We start from the raw sequence: 14,159 nt of genomic DNA on the forward strand, positions 1-14,159 counted from the left end.
CCAGGTTCCTATGAGCGCATGGACGCCTTGTCCGTCTCGATTAGCCCTCGTAACTTCCCAGAGATTTCGTTGTGGGGGCTACTAAATCCCACTAAAGGTTCCAAGGTGCGCCCCCTCCTTCATCCCCTTGGGCCGCTTACTTGAAGTACATGTTATTGTCTTTCCCTTCCTTCAGGGTGTTCCTTCTGTCCTTTTCTCCTTTGTTTTCCATTTCCCTTCAAATGTTCTCCTGTTCCAACTCTGCTCCGCCTTTTCAAGTTTTGGTTCCGCTTCTTCCCTTCCTTGACACTGTTTTCCATCCCCAGGCTCCTGCGACTTCCCTCGCCACTCAGTCTTTCCTCTGTGGCCGCTCCATCTTCTTTGTGCAGGATTAAGATTTGTTCTCCTTCCTCACAGGTTGTAATCCTGCGGTTCCGTCCCTCCCACGTGAATAGTAGACCAAACAGAAATGTAAATTTGTATCTCGCCTGTTTCATTGCTAGAAATTTCACTACAGGCCCTATCCTTCTCCTTTTTTGTAGTGTTTGTGCAAGGTCTTGGTAAAGGAATACCTCATTGCCATTGATTCGTTCCTGGCCCGCCAGCCACGCTTTCTGTAGGATTTGTTCCTTCTGGTTGTACGTCACTGCCCCCCGGGACATCTCTCAGGCATGCGCCTGGTTCTCCTATCCTGTTTGGTCTAACTCGATGGATTTTGTCCACTAGGACCTGTTCCTCCTTGTCCACCGCCATTATGTCTGCAAAGAGTTGTTGAGCTGTGCCTTTTAGGTCTTTGTCCTCCTCTCTGTCTGAGTTTTTTTTATCCTGATACTCCTACGTCCCGTCCCATTTCCTCCATACTTATGGGACATCTCTCCGTCCTATTGGATGGGACCAGAGCACTTTGTAAAAAGCATCCAAAAATGTTGCAAACATTTTGTCCTTTCTCTCTTTCTGCACAGGGCCTGGCACGCCGCCGTAACCCCGCCCGTCTTGGCTCCGCCCCGCGCATCGCCCAGCAGTCCTTTTCTCCGCTCGTTTGGGACTGGACGCACTTGCAATCGCGGAAGATTTTCTTCCCTTTTTTTCCTCTCTGGCTCTCGCTTGTGATCGTGTACTAGTCTGTCGTTCAAACTAGACTTTCCAGATTGTTCATCGTGTCACCGAGGCTTTGCGAGGGCACACCCCCATCCTCTTTGTCTCGAGTGTTTGGGTCCGGATCACCGTTGGGACTCCTGTTTTTACTGTGATTCCCTTTCGGTCCGGGCACTTCAATGTCGGTTGGAGTGGTGGGAGGAGGTGTTTCAACTGACTCCTCCTTCGCATTTTCAGGCGTTTGATGAAAAGAAGCAGCGCCCGGTGAGTTCTTTACTTTTCAGAGCACCCCGGCCGGGAGACTCCTTCCCGGGTTCTTCCCGAGCCGGGAGGAGCATTGATCGCTCGATCACCATGGATTGCCCTGAGGTGCCTTCTGGGCCTAATAATTGTACCAGAGTTTTCTCTGAGGGTCTCGGTAAGGGGCCTGTGGATACTGGAGTACACTCAAAGGCCCCTCCTGTGGGGGCTGCTTGTAGACCCAGGTCTACTGAGTCGTGGGGTACCAGAAACTGCTCTGAGGCCTCTTTATCGGCTTCCCTCAAAAATAAAACCGGGGTACACCCGAGGCCTTGGCTGGGCTTTGTGTTACCGAGCGGCTGTTTGAGGCCTGCACTAGCAAGGCTGTTACCAGACCTGAGTCCGAGGCCCCTCGTACAGAGGCTAAGGTTACCGACATTTCTGAGAGGCCTGGCAAGGCCTTATCAGTGAAAGTAGTTACTCGCCGTTCCCGCTCTTGTGGCGACGCCAGAACTGTTGAGGGGGCAAAGAAGGAAAGTTCTTCTTTTACCGGCAACGCCGAGGTCCTTCGTGAGAAGGCTAATTTGGCTAGCGGTATGTTGCAGAAACATTCCAGGCCTCATAGTACCGGCTCAGCCGAGTTTCCTTATGTTAAGGCTAAAGTTAAGACCCCTGATCCATCGACGGGGACCCCTGCCTCACTTCCACACGTGCCGCAGTTCCCCTCAGGTGATGACAAAATGGCGGCCGTTCCCGCCCCGATCACGGCGGTCATTTTGGGTGCTACCCCTACAACTACGCCATCGGCCTCAGGTGTAGGGTTTAGTTCTGTGGGTGAACATAGAATTCCTTGTGCGCATCCTTTTCGTCCAGTTTACGACGAACGCTCGGATGTCCCTTCCGCACAATGTTTAGTTGCCTGCAGGGTCGGCACCTTTAATTTTTGTCGATACATCGGGAGATGGGCCTGTGTGGCAACCCTCCCTGTTACATCCCTGGAACTATCCTCATGAGAGGCCTCCGCTGGTACCAAAACAGTCCCAGGAGGACGCCGCCTTCGACAAATTTCAGACGCTCATTCGTACCGACCCCATGAGGGAATATTTCAAAGGGCTTTTTAAGGAGATATGTCCACCTGCACCTCTGGCTCCACCCGCTCCTCCGGTGCCGCCCTTGCCTACAGTGCCTTCCCCGACCCTTCCGCTATTGTCCCCTGTGGATAAGGCAGTGCCCGACACGGTTCAGCAGGATCCTGACCTGTCCGATGAGGCGCAGCGAGATCAGGACAACTAGGACCTGCCCCGCTCTATTAGAGCTTTTTATGACTAGGTACTGGACATGTGTTGATGCCCGAGGCACCTGCTCCGCAGGAGGGTGTGCTTTCTGGGGCATTCACCCTGTCTCCTTTGGAGCGTACTGGCCTGTTCTTGCAGAAGGACGTCCTGGCCGAGGTCTGTAGGGTCTGGGAAAAGCCACACTCTGGACTTTGGAACTGATGCGCGATACAGGCTGCATTCTTCGGAAGAGGTGGCCCTGTCATCTTGTCCGCCCCCTCCTCCGCAGTCGTGGCTGCAGCTACTTTACAGTCCAGGCCTGCAGCATCGTCTTCTACGACGGCTACTCGGGTTCTGGGGAAGGACAAGCTCCTCGACTCCCTTGGGAGGAAGATTTTTGCTAACTCTGCCTTGCAGCTCCGGCACGCCAGTGCCGAACTAGTGTCGGCGGGGGCGAATATGCGGAAAGGTCTGTCGGAGTTTGAGGAGTTAATTCCGGTCGAGAAGCTGGAAGACTTTAAGGGGGGGGGATTATCCGATGCCAGGGTTTTGGCCCAGAATCTCCTGGAGGCTGCGGCTCAACACGTAGACACTTCGGCTCGGGGCCTTATGCTGGGGGTAGATGTCTCCCGACAGGTGTGGCTGCATGCCACCAAATTTTCAAAGGAAGTGCAAGACAAGGTGTTGGACCTTCCTTTTGATGGTAAGGAGCTGTTCCACTCTACAACGGATGTGGAGCTGACCAAGACGAAGGACAGCACCCAGACAGCTAAGCCCTTGTCGGTTCTGGTTAAAACTTCCTTTAAGACCCAGAGGCCGTTATCGCAAAGTTGGCCCTCCTCTGGTTTCAGGGGCTTCCTAGACCGGAAATCTCGTCGAGTGGATAACCCTTCGGGTAATAACTGCCAGAGGCAACAACGGACTCGGTTTTTCTCCCGCTCCTCAGGCTCCTCTTCAGGTTCAGGTGGCAATACCACTGAAAAGCCTACAAAATGAGGGTTCTCCGTGCTCGCACAAGACCCCATTGGGGCGATGCATTGCGTCTCATTGGGAGGCGTGGCAGACCATCACCGAAAGACAGGTGGGTCTTGTCAGTTGCTCAGGCGGTCTTCCTCTTACATTTACCCGCTACCCCATCCTTCAACCCTCCTTTCCAACAGTCAGGGTTGTCCTCCCTAAAAGCCGAGGTTCAGAAACTGCTGGACCTCAGAGCTGTGGAACCCGTTCCCCTAGGGGAACGAGGGGAGAGCTTCTATTCACGGCTGTTTACGGTGCCCAAACCCAACCAGGCTATCATCCTAGACCTTTCCCAGTTCATTCTTTTACTACCCCAAGAGAAATTCAAGATGATCACGCCTGGCCAGATATGGCTCTCCTTGCAGATGGGCTATTGGCTCAGTGTGGTGGACCTTCAGGATGCTTACATGCATATTCTGATCTGGAATCCACACGGGAGATATCTCAGTTTCTCTGTGGGAGGGGAGCACTTCCAGTTTCGAGTGCTTACTTTTGGCCTCAGCTCGGCACTGCGTGTCTTTACGAAGATGTCGGTGATCGCGGCCTATCTTTGTCTGCAGGGTATCCATGTGTATCCGTATTTGGACAACTGGCTTGTACGTAGTCCTTGCCCGTTAAAAGCAGTGTGCAATCTTCAGTCTCTCCTTCAGCTCCTGTTCCATCTTGGGCTGTCAGTGAACTGGCGGAAATCTTCCATGACGGTCTCTCAGGACTTGATTTTCCTGGGTTTTTGCTGGAACACGATCGACTGCAGAGTGTACCTGACAGGGGACAAAATGGCGGATCTGTTGGCCACATGTCAGATGTTTGCGCAGTCGGAGAGCATGTCGGCCTGGAGGTTCCAGAGGCTTCTGGGCCTCATGGCCTCGTGCGTATTGGTTCTTCCTCTTGCTCGCCTCAAGATGAGGCAGACTCAGATGGCTCTTCGGAGCTCTTGGTGTCAGGCTGTGGATCCGGACTCCAAGCTGATAATGATTCCGGCTTCCATGAGTGGACCTGGAGGGGTGGTCGTCGCTCAGCAACTTGTCGGTGGGTGCAGGGTTTCAGGACCCAGCCCCTATGGTGATGGTCACAACAGACTCCGCCCTTCTGGGGTGGGGTGCGACGTTGGATCTTCTTCAGGTCTTGGTTCTCTGGTCGCGTCAGGACAAGCTCCTCCACATAAATCTGAAGCTTCTGGCGATCTTCCTAGCACTCAAGGTGTTCAGACCGATCATTGCCAACAAGGAGATCCGTATACGCACGGACAATGTGGTGTCGATGTATTATATCAACACGCAAGGGGGAACCAAGTCTCATCGTGGACCTCTCCATCCAGATTTGGGAGTGGGCTGTTCTTCATGGTGTCTGGCTGCTTGCAGTACATATCCTGGGCCAGCTGAATGTCACAGCAGATGCCCTCAGCTGGCGGACAATGGTCAGCTACAAGTGGGAATTGAAGGCGGAGGTCCTCTCATGGATTTTCCTGCATTGGGGCACACTGGAAGTAGACCTCTTCGCTACGATGGCAAACAAGAAGCTTCCTCTGTATGCCTCCAGAAGCGGGCTGGGAGCCTCCTCTCTGGGGGATGCTCTCAAGATTCCATGGCACATGCAATCCCGCTTTATGCTTTCCCGCCTCTGCCTCTAGTTCACCGGACAATTGCAAATTGAAGAACTTAGTTAACTGTTCTCTTCTACTCATAGCCCCGTGGTGGCCGGCCAGGTTTTGGTTCTCAGAACTTCAACACCTGTTGGTGTATCCGCCAATCAGGTTACCGGTGACCCCTGATCTTCTTCACCAGGGGGAACAGCAGCTGTGGCACTCCTCCCCACAATCGCTCAACTTGGTGGCATGGTGCCTGAGTTCAAGTCTTTAGAACATCTTAATTTGTCTGCGGATACCATGCGTATTACCCAGGCAGCCAGAAAACCATAGACTAGGTCCCAGTACAGAAGCAAATGGGTCAGGTTCTGTTATTGCTGTTTAAGTAAGCAGTTGGACCCTAGGAGGGGGGGGGCTACAATTGACACGGTACTGTCCTATGTATCCTTCTTAGCAGAGTCGGGCGTCCACGTTTTGTCATGCAGAACTCATCTTTCAGCGGTTTCCGCGTACCTTTCTACGCACCAATGCTCTTACTCTGTGTAACCCAGTGGTTAAGAGGCTTTTTGCAGGCTTGATGCGCCTTTATCCTCCAATTCGTAGTCCGCAACCAACGTGGGATCTAAATGTGGTCCTGACGGCGCTGTGCCATTAACCTTTTGAACCGATGGCCATGGTGGACCTCAAGCACTTGTCATGGAAGGTGTCCTTTTTGGTCGCAGTTACTTCAGCAATGCGGGTGAGAGAGCTCCAGGCTTTGTCGGTGGAGCATCCCTTCTTGGTCTTTCACAAGGATAAGTTGGTCCTACGGACAAATCCTACTTTCCTGAACCAGTCAATTTCCCTGCCGGTCTTTTTTCCGAACCCTGCTTCAGAGGCAGAAAGGGTTCTGCATTGTCTTGATGTTAGAAGGGCTCTTAAGTTCTATCTGGACAGAACATGGTCACTCCACTGCCTGTGCTCCAACTCTCCTCCCTCATTTCCTGGCTTGCCCTAATCTGACCTTGAGTTATATGCTTCTTCTCCCCCCTCTCCATCGTTTCCTCCCACACCTTCCCAGTTCTACCCTGTCACCACCTTTGGCGGTGCAGATCTAACTCTAGACTCCTACTGTCTTACATCAAGCACCACATGACCCCTCCTATATCATCCTGTCTCTAGCACCTCTGGTCCCTTCTTTCCACAGTATTGAGTTCCTGAACCTCCGACTCATTTTGACTCCAGTTGGGCTTTCAACTTGACTCCTCCTATCCTCACCCTTTCTGATCTTCACCCTCTACATTCCCGTTACTACCATTCTGCCCCTACAACCTATCTGCACCTAAGCCCTTGGTATGCGATCCCCCTTTTCTCCTTCTCACCCCACTCTCTCCCCTCTAATCCCTCTATTCCATATCCTCCTCTCCCTCCTGTTCTACTCGCTCCTCCTGATGCCTAGTCCTCTTCACTATTTTCCCCCACATTCTTCTACTCATCCTCCTTCCTTTTTTCATCGCCCTAACCTTCTTTACCCCCCCCACTGCCAACCAATCTGCCCTCATAAACACTGCTCTCTGGAACGCCAGATCCATCTGTAACAAGACCGCTGCTACCCTTGATCTTTTCTTCCGCCTCAATCTTCATTTCCTCTGTCTAACTGAGACATGATTCCTCCTCAAAACACCTCTGTCCCTGCTTCCTTAACAACCTCGTCTTCCTCTTTCATCCATACCCCTCGTGCCTCCGGACGAGGTGGCGGCGTAGGTCTCTTATTCCACCCGAAATTCACTTCCTCCTCTTCTTCTCCAACTCTCCCCTCTTTCTCTACTTTTGAATTCCTCTACAAGTCCTTCTCTTCTCCCTACTCGATTTCCTTCCTGATCATCTATCGACCCCCTCGTCCTCTCTCCTCTTTCCTGTATGTTCTGGATCACCTCCTCTCACTTATTTCTCCACCTACCTCTCCTTTAGTGGTACTTGGTGACTTTAACATCCATCTGCCTTCTCCCCCACAATCGTCTCCTCTCCATCCTTGACTCCTACCTCCTCTCCCTCCTCCCTTCGCCCTCTACTCACTCCTCTGGCTCTACTATTGATCTCATCTTCTCCTCCTCCCACTCCTCCTCCCCTGTCTCCTCTCTCCCTGTCTATCTCTCTGATCATGCTCTTCTCTCTTTCTCCTCTATCTACACCTACTACCACTAATCCTCCTCCTCCTATATACTCGCGTCGTGACCTCCGAGACTTCGACATTCCCTCTTCTTTGACACCTGCTCTTCTCTTCCATCTCACCAAGACTTTGCATTACTGTCTGCCGATGATGCTCTCTTCCCTTTCATCCTCTATCTCCACTACCCTTGACCAACTATACCCCCTTTCTATCTTTCGCCCTACACGCAAGCCTTCTCAACCTTGGCTTACCCCCCATCTCTGCTCTATGCGACGCCTCCTCAGGCAGTTAGAGAGAGACTGGCTCAAAACTCCCTCGCTTTCTAATCAAACCTCTTACTTTTCTTATCACGCTCTTTACAACTCCTGTCTTGCAACCACTAAGTCCTCTTACTACTCTAACCTCCTCCAGTCTCAAGCATCTCATCCTCGGCGAAACTTTCAAACTCTTACCCATCTTCTCACTCCTCCTACTCCTGATCCTTCATCCAATTCCACGCTCTCTCCCTCTGATTTTGCGAACTTCTTCTCCTCCAAAATCATCTCACTTCGCCAAAAAATTAACTCCCTCTCTAACCCCCTCTCTTCTCCTCCCCCTCTCCTCCCTCTTCCGATATGTCTGTATTCTCACCCGTCTCTACGTCGGATATCTCCTCCCTCCTGTCCAAAGCTCACCCCACATCCGCTCCCTCTGACCCTCTCCCCTCTGTTCTCATCCCCAAAATCTACCCTCTTTTTATCCCATACCTTACCACTTTCTTTAACTCCTGCCTATCCTCTTCTACATTTCCCTCAGCCTTCAAACATGCAACGATTATTCCTATCCTAAAAAAACCCTCGGCTGACCCACTCCTTACCTCTAACTACAGACCTATCTCCCTTCTACCTTTCCTTTCTAAACTCCTTGAGCGTCTCGCTTATTCTCAACTCTTCTTTTGTCTCCTCCTCCTCTCTCCTTCCTCCCTTTCAATCTGGCTTCCGACCTAAATATTCCACTGAAACAGCTCACTTCCATCCTCAACTCTCTCCTCTCTGCTCGGCATGCCAAGCAATCATCCATCCTTATTCTCCTTGACCTCTCTGCCGCCTTTGACACTGTTGATCACCCACTCCTCCTACACACACTCTCCTCCTTTGGTTGGTTTCAAGGGCCCTGTTCTGAATTGGCTATCTTCCTACCTTTCTTCTAGTTCCTTTACCGTCTCATGGGGAGGTCAGACCTCTTCTTCCTTCCCTCTAACATAGTGTTTCACAAGGCTCTGTAGTTGGCCCTTTCCTCTTCTCTCCTTTATACCTCACTCATCGCCCCTGTTATCTCTTCCTTTGACGTCTCCCATCACTTTTATGCTGATGATACTCAACTCTTTCTCTCTTTCTCCTCATTCACACCTGACCTCCATCTCAAACTCTCCTCCTGTCTCACAGCTATCAAGAACTGGATGTCCTCACGCTTCCTCTCTCAACACCGATAAGACAGAAGTCCTTTTCTTCCCTTCTAACTCACTTCCTCCTCCCTTTCCTCCCCCATTCATCCACTTTCCCCCCCCTCCAACCTCCCGATCTCCTCCCATGCTCGTAATCTAGGCTTTATATTTGACTCCTCTCTCTCCTTCTCACAACACATTTCACTTACCACTCGCGCCTGCCGCTACCATCTATACAACATTCGCAAAATCCGTCCTTCCCTTGCATTCCATGCGACCAAACTACTTATCTCCTCATCTTTTCCTGGCTATTCTACTGCTCCCCTTTATTCTTTGGACTTCCTGCATCCCAGCTTACCCCCCTTAAATCCATTTACCACTCTGCTGTTCGTACTCTGTCTCCTTACCTCTCGTGATTCCATCTCCTCCTCGCTCGCTCTCTCATCTTCGTTGGCTACCTTTCCACTTTCAGTTAAAATTCTGTTTTCTCTGCCTTGTTTTTAAATCCTTACATGGTCTAGCTCCTCCTTATCTCTCCTCCCTTCTCACCTTTTACTCCCCCTCACGCTCTCTTCGTTCTGCTGACTGTTTCCTCCTCACTGTACCTCCTTCCCCTTGTGCTTCTTCCAGGTTCCGCTCCTTCCAACTCCACGCTCCTCTTCACTGGAACGCACTCCCTCTCTCAATCCGCTCTTCCAATACCCTTCCCTCATTTCGCACATCCCTTAAATCCCTTCTCCTCCACTCTCCTCCTTGAAGATCTGAGTATTCTCTCATCCCCCCTCTCTCCCTCTTCAAACTCATTAATCCCCACTCCCTTCTCATTCTCCCACCTTCCTATTCTTCACTTATTCTATCCTTCTCTGTTCCCCCCCACACCAATCCTACGTCCTCTCCACTTCCCCTTCTCCAGTTAATTGCTTTTTGCACTGTTTTTGCTGTCGAATGATCATGTAATTTTGCTCACATTGTTTATTTAGTGTTCACTGTACGAGCTGTTCCATTGTACAGCGCCTTGGTATAAAGCGCTCTATAAATAAACAAATCAATCAACATCCGAGCTTAGGAGCTCTTAACTTTTTGTGACCTTTGGTAACCCACAAGGTAAGCAGGCCTCTAAGACGACTATTTCTCAATGGATCGCTGCCTGCATTAGAGTCTTACACCGTCCATGGGCTGAAGCCTCCTAAAGGTATTCATGCACACCTGCTGCGGGGTAAGGAAGCCGCGGTTGCCTTTCAGAAATGTCCCCTGGGAGACCATCGCAGAAGCTGCTACTTGGGCCTCCCCTTCTGCCTTTTGCAAGCATTATTGTCTAGGCATGAGCTCAAGATCTGATGCTCAGTTTGGTCGGGCTGTGCTGAAGAACCTGTTTCAGTAAGGTTTTTTTTCCATCCACCCATATTTCCTGTAAGGAGTGCTTGAGAATCTCCCATAAGTATGGAGGAAAGGGGATGGGACGTAGGAGTATAACCATGTAGTTACTACCTTACTCCTAGTCCATAGTGCCCTTTCCTCCATACGCCCACCCGCCGTCCCCTCTAATAAGGTTCCTCTATTATTGCTAAGAGGTCTTGGACCTAGCGATAGAAAAGGACTGATGGGTGATGCGCGGGGCAGAGCCAAGATGGGCGGGGTTAAAGCCGCGTGCCAAGCCCCGCGCAGAAAGAGAGGAAGGACAAAATGTTTGCAACATTTTTGGATGCTTTTTTCAAAGTGCTCCTGTCCCGTCCCACAGGACAGAGAGATGTCACATAAGTATGGAGGAAAGGGGACTATGGACTAGAACTAAGGTGTTCACTACGGTGAGTAACCTGGTTATATTTCAACGCCTTAAACGATTTTGAAGTCCTCACTTTGGATTTCCAAATTGTGATAGTCTTGCAAGGTGGTCTATTGTGGTGTTTTTTGAGTTTCTTCTTCCAGGTTCTGTAGTACTTTTTCTAAAGTCTGTCCTTTCTTCCAGTTTCACCACATGTATTCTCAACTCTTATAGCTCATGTTTCAATTAGTCTGTCAGCATTTCGAATTGGGTCTGAAAGGAGGACATTAATTGATTTTGGAATTCCCTAAATGCATGGCTTCCTTGCTTGCCATCCTGCCTTCTCTGGATGTGTGTGTGGGGGGGGGCGCGTTGGTGCTAGTTAGTGTCTCCTCTCCTGGAGTTTGCACTGTTCCCTGTGGCCCACAGTTTGCTTGGTTCTTGCTTTCCTTGAGGGCTTTGCTGGGTTGGTGCAGCCGCCTTCGCCCTTGTTTTGCACATGTGGGAGCTGTTGTGGCCTCTTCTGGTGTACCCCTCCTGTATTAGTGGTTCACTTTTTGTGCATACATTGCCAGGGCTATGGTGTCCCCTGCTTGTACTGTCCGTCTCTGCCTGCTTGTTGGTAATAGGGATGGTTATTTTTCACCTTTTGCTCCTTCGGTTCGCTGTTCTTGTTTTCCCCTGGCTTTTATTGTTGCTGATGAGGGGGTGGGGGTTGCGCTGCCTCTCAACCTTTGCTTGCTTAGGTGGTTCCCCCTTCTGGGGTCCTGCAGTTCTTGGCCCGTTTCAGTCGCCCCCGGCTCCTCTTGATTGTTGCTCCTGCTTAGTTATATTCTACAGAGGGGGATTGATTTGTTTCTCCCCATGCTCTGCATATTGTCTGGTAGGGAGACTTCCTTGCTGCTCTCCCTCCGCTTACTTCCTTCGGTGTCCTTGGGACCCTCCGCACTGTATCTCTAGCCTGTATGTGCTTCCTAAGATTCCTTCCCTTCGGGACCAGCTCGTTTCGAACGGTGCTCCCCCACACACTGAGCGATTTTGGTTTTTTCGTTTGCCGCTTGGTTCGGTCTTATGGTATGTTGGCTATGGTATTCCTGTTTCGCCTGTGTCCGCTTGCGGGTGTTCCTTTGTGCTCTCGCATACTTCCAATCGTTTGCTTGTCTGTGCCCCTGCTGTGTTAGCTTCTTGTGCCTGTATGTTACTGCCTCGCATCACAGCGTTCCGCTGCTGCTGGGGGCGATCCCTTCGTGCGGCGGAGCCGTGTTAAATTTGGACATCGGAAGGGGTTCCACCCTCGCCTTCAGTGTGGAGGAATTATGCGAAATCGCTCCACATATCTTAATTGCTTTTCCCTTTAAGTTGTGGCACGGTGGGGAGCGACTTTCATGACGTCTTCCTCCGCCATCTTCTATTAAAGCATTTTTAAATTCCATTTTTTATCACGCCACTCCAAATGTGGCAAATGGCAAGGTTGCAGTTTACTATAGTTCATTCGCAAGAAGAGCACAATAAATCTTTCTTGGACACTTTCTCAAATGTGCTAAAGCCATTAAGTGACTGAACCATACCGTACAAAAAACGAACATCACTTGGAAAAGGTCAATCTGATGCAAAGAGAAAATCAATATCAAGAGCTTTTGAAACGCAACAAACGGCAGCACAACTTGCCGACCAGAGGACAAGAGCAACATCCTCCAGGGCACATGACACCACTTGATCAGGACACGGGCAAATGAAATCAAACATCTTTATGGTGCCCCTTGATGACCATTGTTTTTGCAATGTAACATTTAGTTTAATTCCTCTGCTGACGTACAACTGTTTTTGAAGGTCTCAGGTCTTCGGGAGAGTTTTTCCCAACTCCACCTACAGCTTGAAAAAAATCAAAGAATGGCTGGCCAAAACTCCAACTAAACACTTCTAAAACTGAGATAATGTTCTTGGAGCCTAAACATTTACTAAAGGACCCATTGCTGATGCCACCGTGTTTGTTTGTCTTTACCACAAACCTTTCTGAACATGTAAATCGGTCTGGAATGGCATGCCAACCTGAGGCTAGTTCACCTGGTTAATGAAGTAATGAGATCCCCTTACCCCCACCCCCATTCTTCTGCCTCCAGATTAAACTGCATCCCCCCCAACTTTCCACATAGACATGGCATGGTGTAAGGTTCTTTGGAAATTTCCCTTTGAGATTATGCCACTGCTCTTTATGTGGGACTATCAAACTTCCAGCTGAGACATCTCTAAAATAGCCAAAATGCTGCCTTCCGGCTTATTTTTAAATTCCCAAAGCTGTCTCTGATTTCTGCTTCTCAGTAGTCCCTGCATTGACTCCCTGTATGCAAATATTTCACCTTTAAGGTATTTTGGATTATTTTTACATGTGTTCATGGGTTGGCTCTGGACTCTCAAAAATCAGGAAAATTCTGCCATAAACAGTTACTCGCATATGGCGTTAGATCTGCTATGTTCTTTTGTGAGACTTTGACCTTTAAACTTGATCATACAAACACCTCTGGCTCTTCTCGTTTTCAACTGGCAGGGTTCACATGCTGCCTGACTGGAGAGATGCCTCTCCTGTCATGCTGCGTGTCTGCATCCCGGAAAGGATGGGAGGGCTTTCCTATACCCCCCATGGCAGCACAAGCATGTATGGTGCATGCAAGTAAGTGTTTTTGTTTTAATGTAATGTGTTTTTTCTTTTTAGGAATACATGCATTAAGAAATTGTATTAATGTGTGGATGGAAGAGTGCGTGCATGTGTGTCAGCCCTGACGCCTAAATTTAGCAGCCCGCTCAGCAAACGTTATAAGTGAAGTGTTATCACGTGGCTATACTGACCTAGATTAAATGTAGGCCAGTCTAGCCACATGATAAAACTTCACTTATTTGCTACATCTTTGGTATTTTCTGACAGGGGTAAAACAAATGTGGTAAATTATGATTATGTAAAGCACCCAGCAATCTGATTTCTCCAGCCTTAAATATGCCCTTTAAATAGTGCTGCTCATTGCCAAATAAAATACTGCAACTGCTTTTTATTTGCCAAGCTCTGCTTTTGTTTGATTTAACTTAAATCTATTTAGCAGCATATCTTTTATAAATGCACTTTAGTGGTATTGAGGGCAGAAGACCTGACTAATAAAACTAGAACTCTTGATCTATTGGAGACGTTGTGGGCTACATAAAGGCATTGAAGGACCAAAGGGCAACCAAACCTACCCTGATGTATTCCTTTTCTGCAAGGGAGTCTTCTAATATGTGACTGTTTTGTGTTGCAGGTACAAGTGACTGAACTGAAAGTGACATGGATCACCAAAAGCTTCTGTCCTGGGGGAGCAGAGAGCATGAGTCCCCCATCCTCGGTTATCAGCCAGGAGGATCTTTCCAGGTGAATTGATAATTGGTGCTGCTTGTGAAATCTTTGAGGTGTTGCTATGTGGTTTTGGGAGTTTCATTAGTGTTTTTCTTCTCCGGAGGTGTATGATTTTACCTTGTGTCGAATCAACTTGCGTGGTACCAGTGGTCCATGGGTGAAATCTGTTTCTAAATCAGTAGTTGGCCCCACACCTACACCAGAAGGGATCCGAACAGATTGGAATGACAAGCACATTAAACCTTGTCCTATTTTG

General features: G+C 49.5%; 1 protein-coding gene across 1 annotated transcript in view; it reads left to right on the plus strand.

Moving 5' to 3' along the window:
• UBE2O (ubiquitin conjugating enzyme E2 O) overlaps window positions 1–14,159 on the plus strand; it is a 1,359,828-nt gene that overhangs the window by 587,442 nt on the left and 758,227 nt on the right. Inside the window, exon 7 of the mRNA XM_069654680.1 lies at window positions 13,809–13,918. Within this exon, the coding sequence (XP_069510781.1) occupies window positions 13,809–13,918 (110 nt within the window). The remainder of the gene's footprint in view (window positions 1–13,808; window positions 13,919–14,159) is intronic.

This window comes from Ambystoma mexicanum, chromosome 3q, assembly GCF_040938575.1.
Source record: "Ambystoma mexicanum isolate Mex_15411 chromosome 3q, UKY_AmexF1_1, whole genome shotgun sequence".
Lineage (NCBI taxonomy): Eukaryota > Metazoa > Chordata > Amphibia > Caudata > Ambystomatidae > Ambystoma > Ambystoma mexicanum.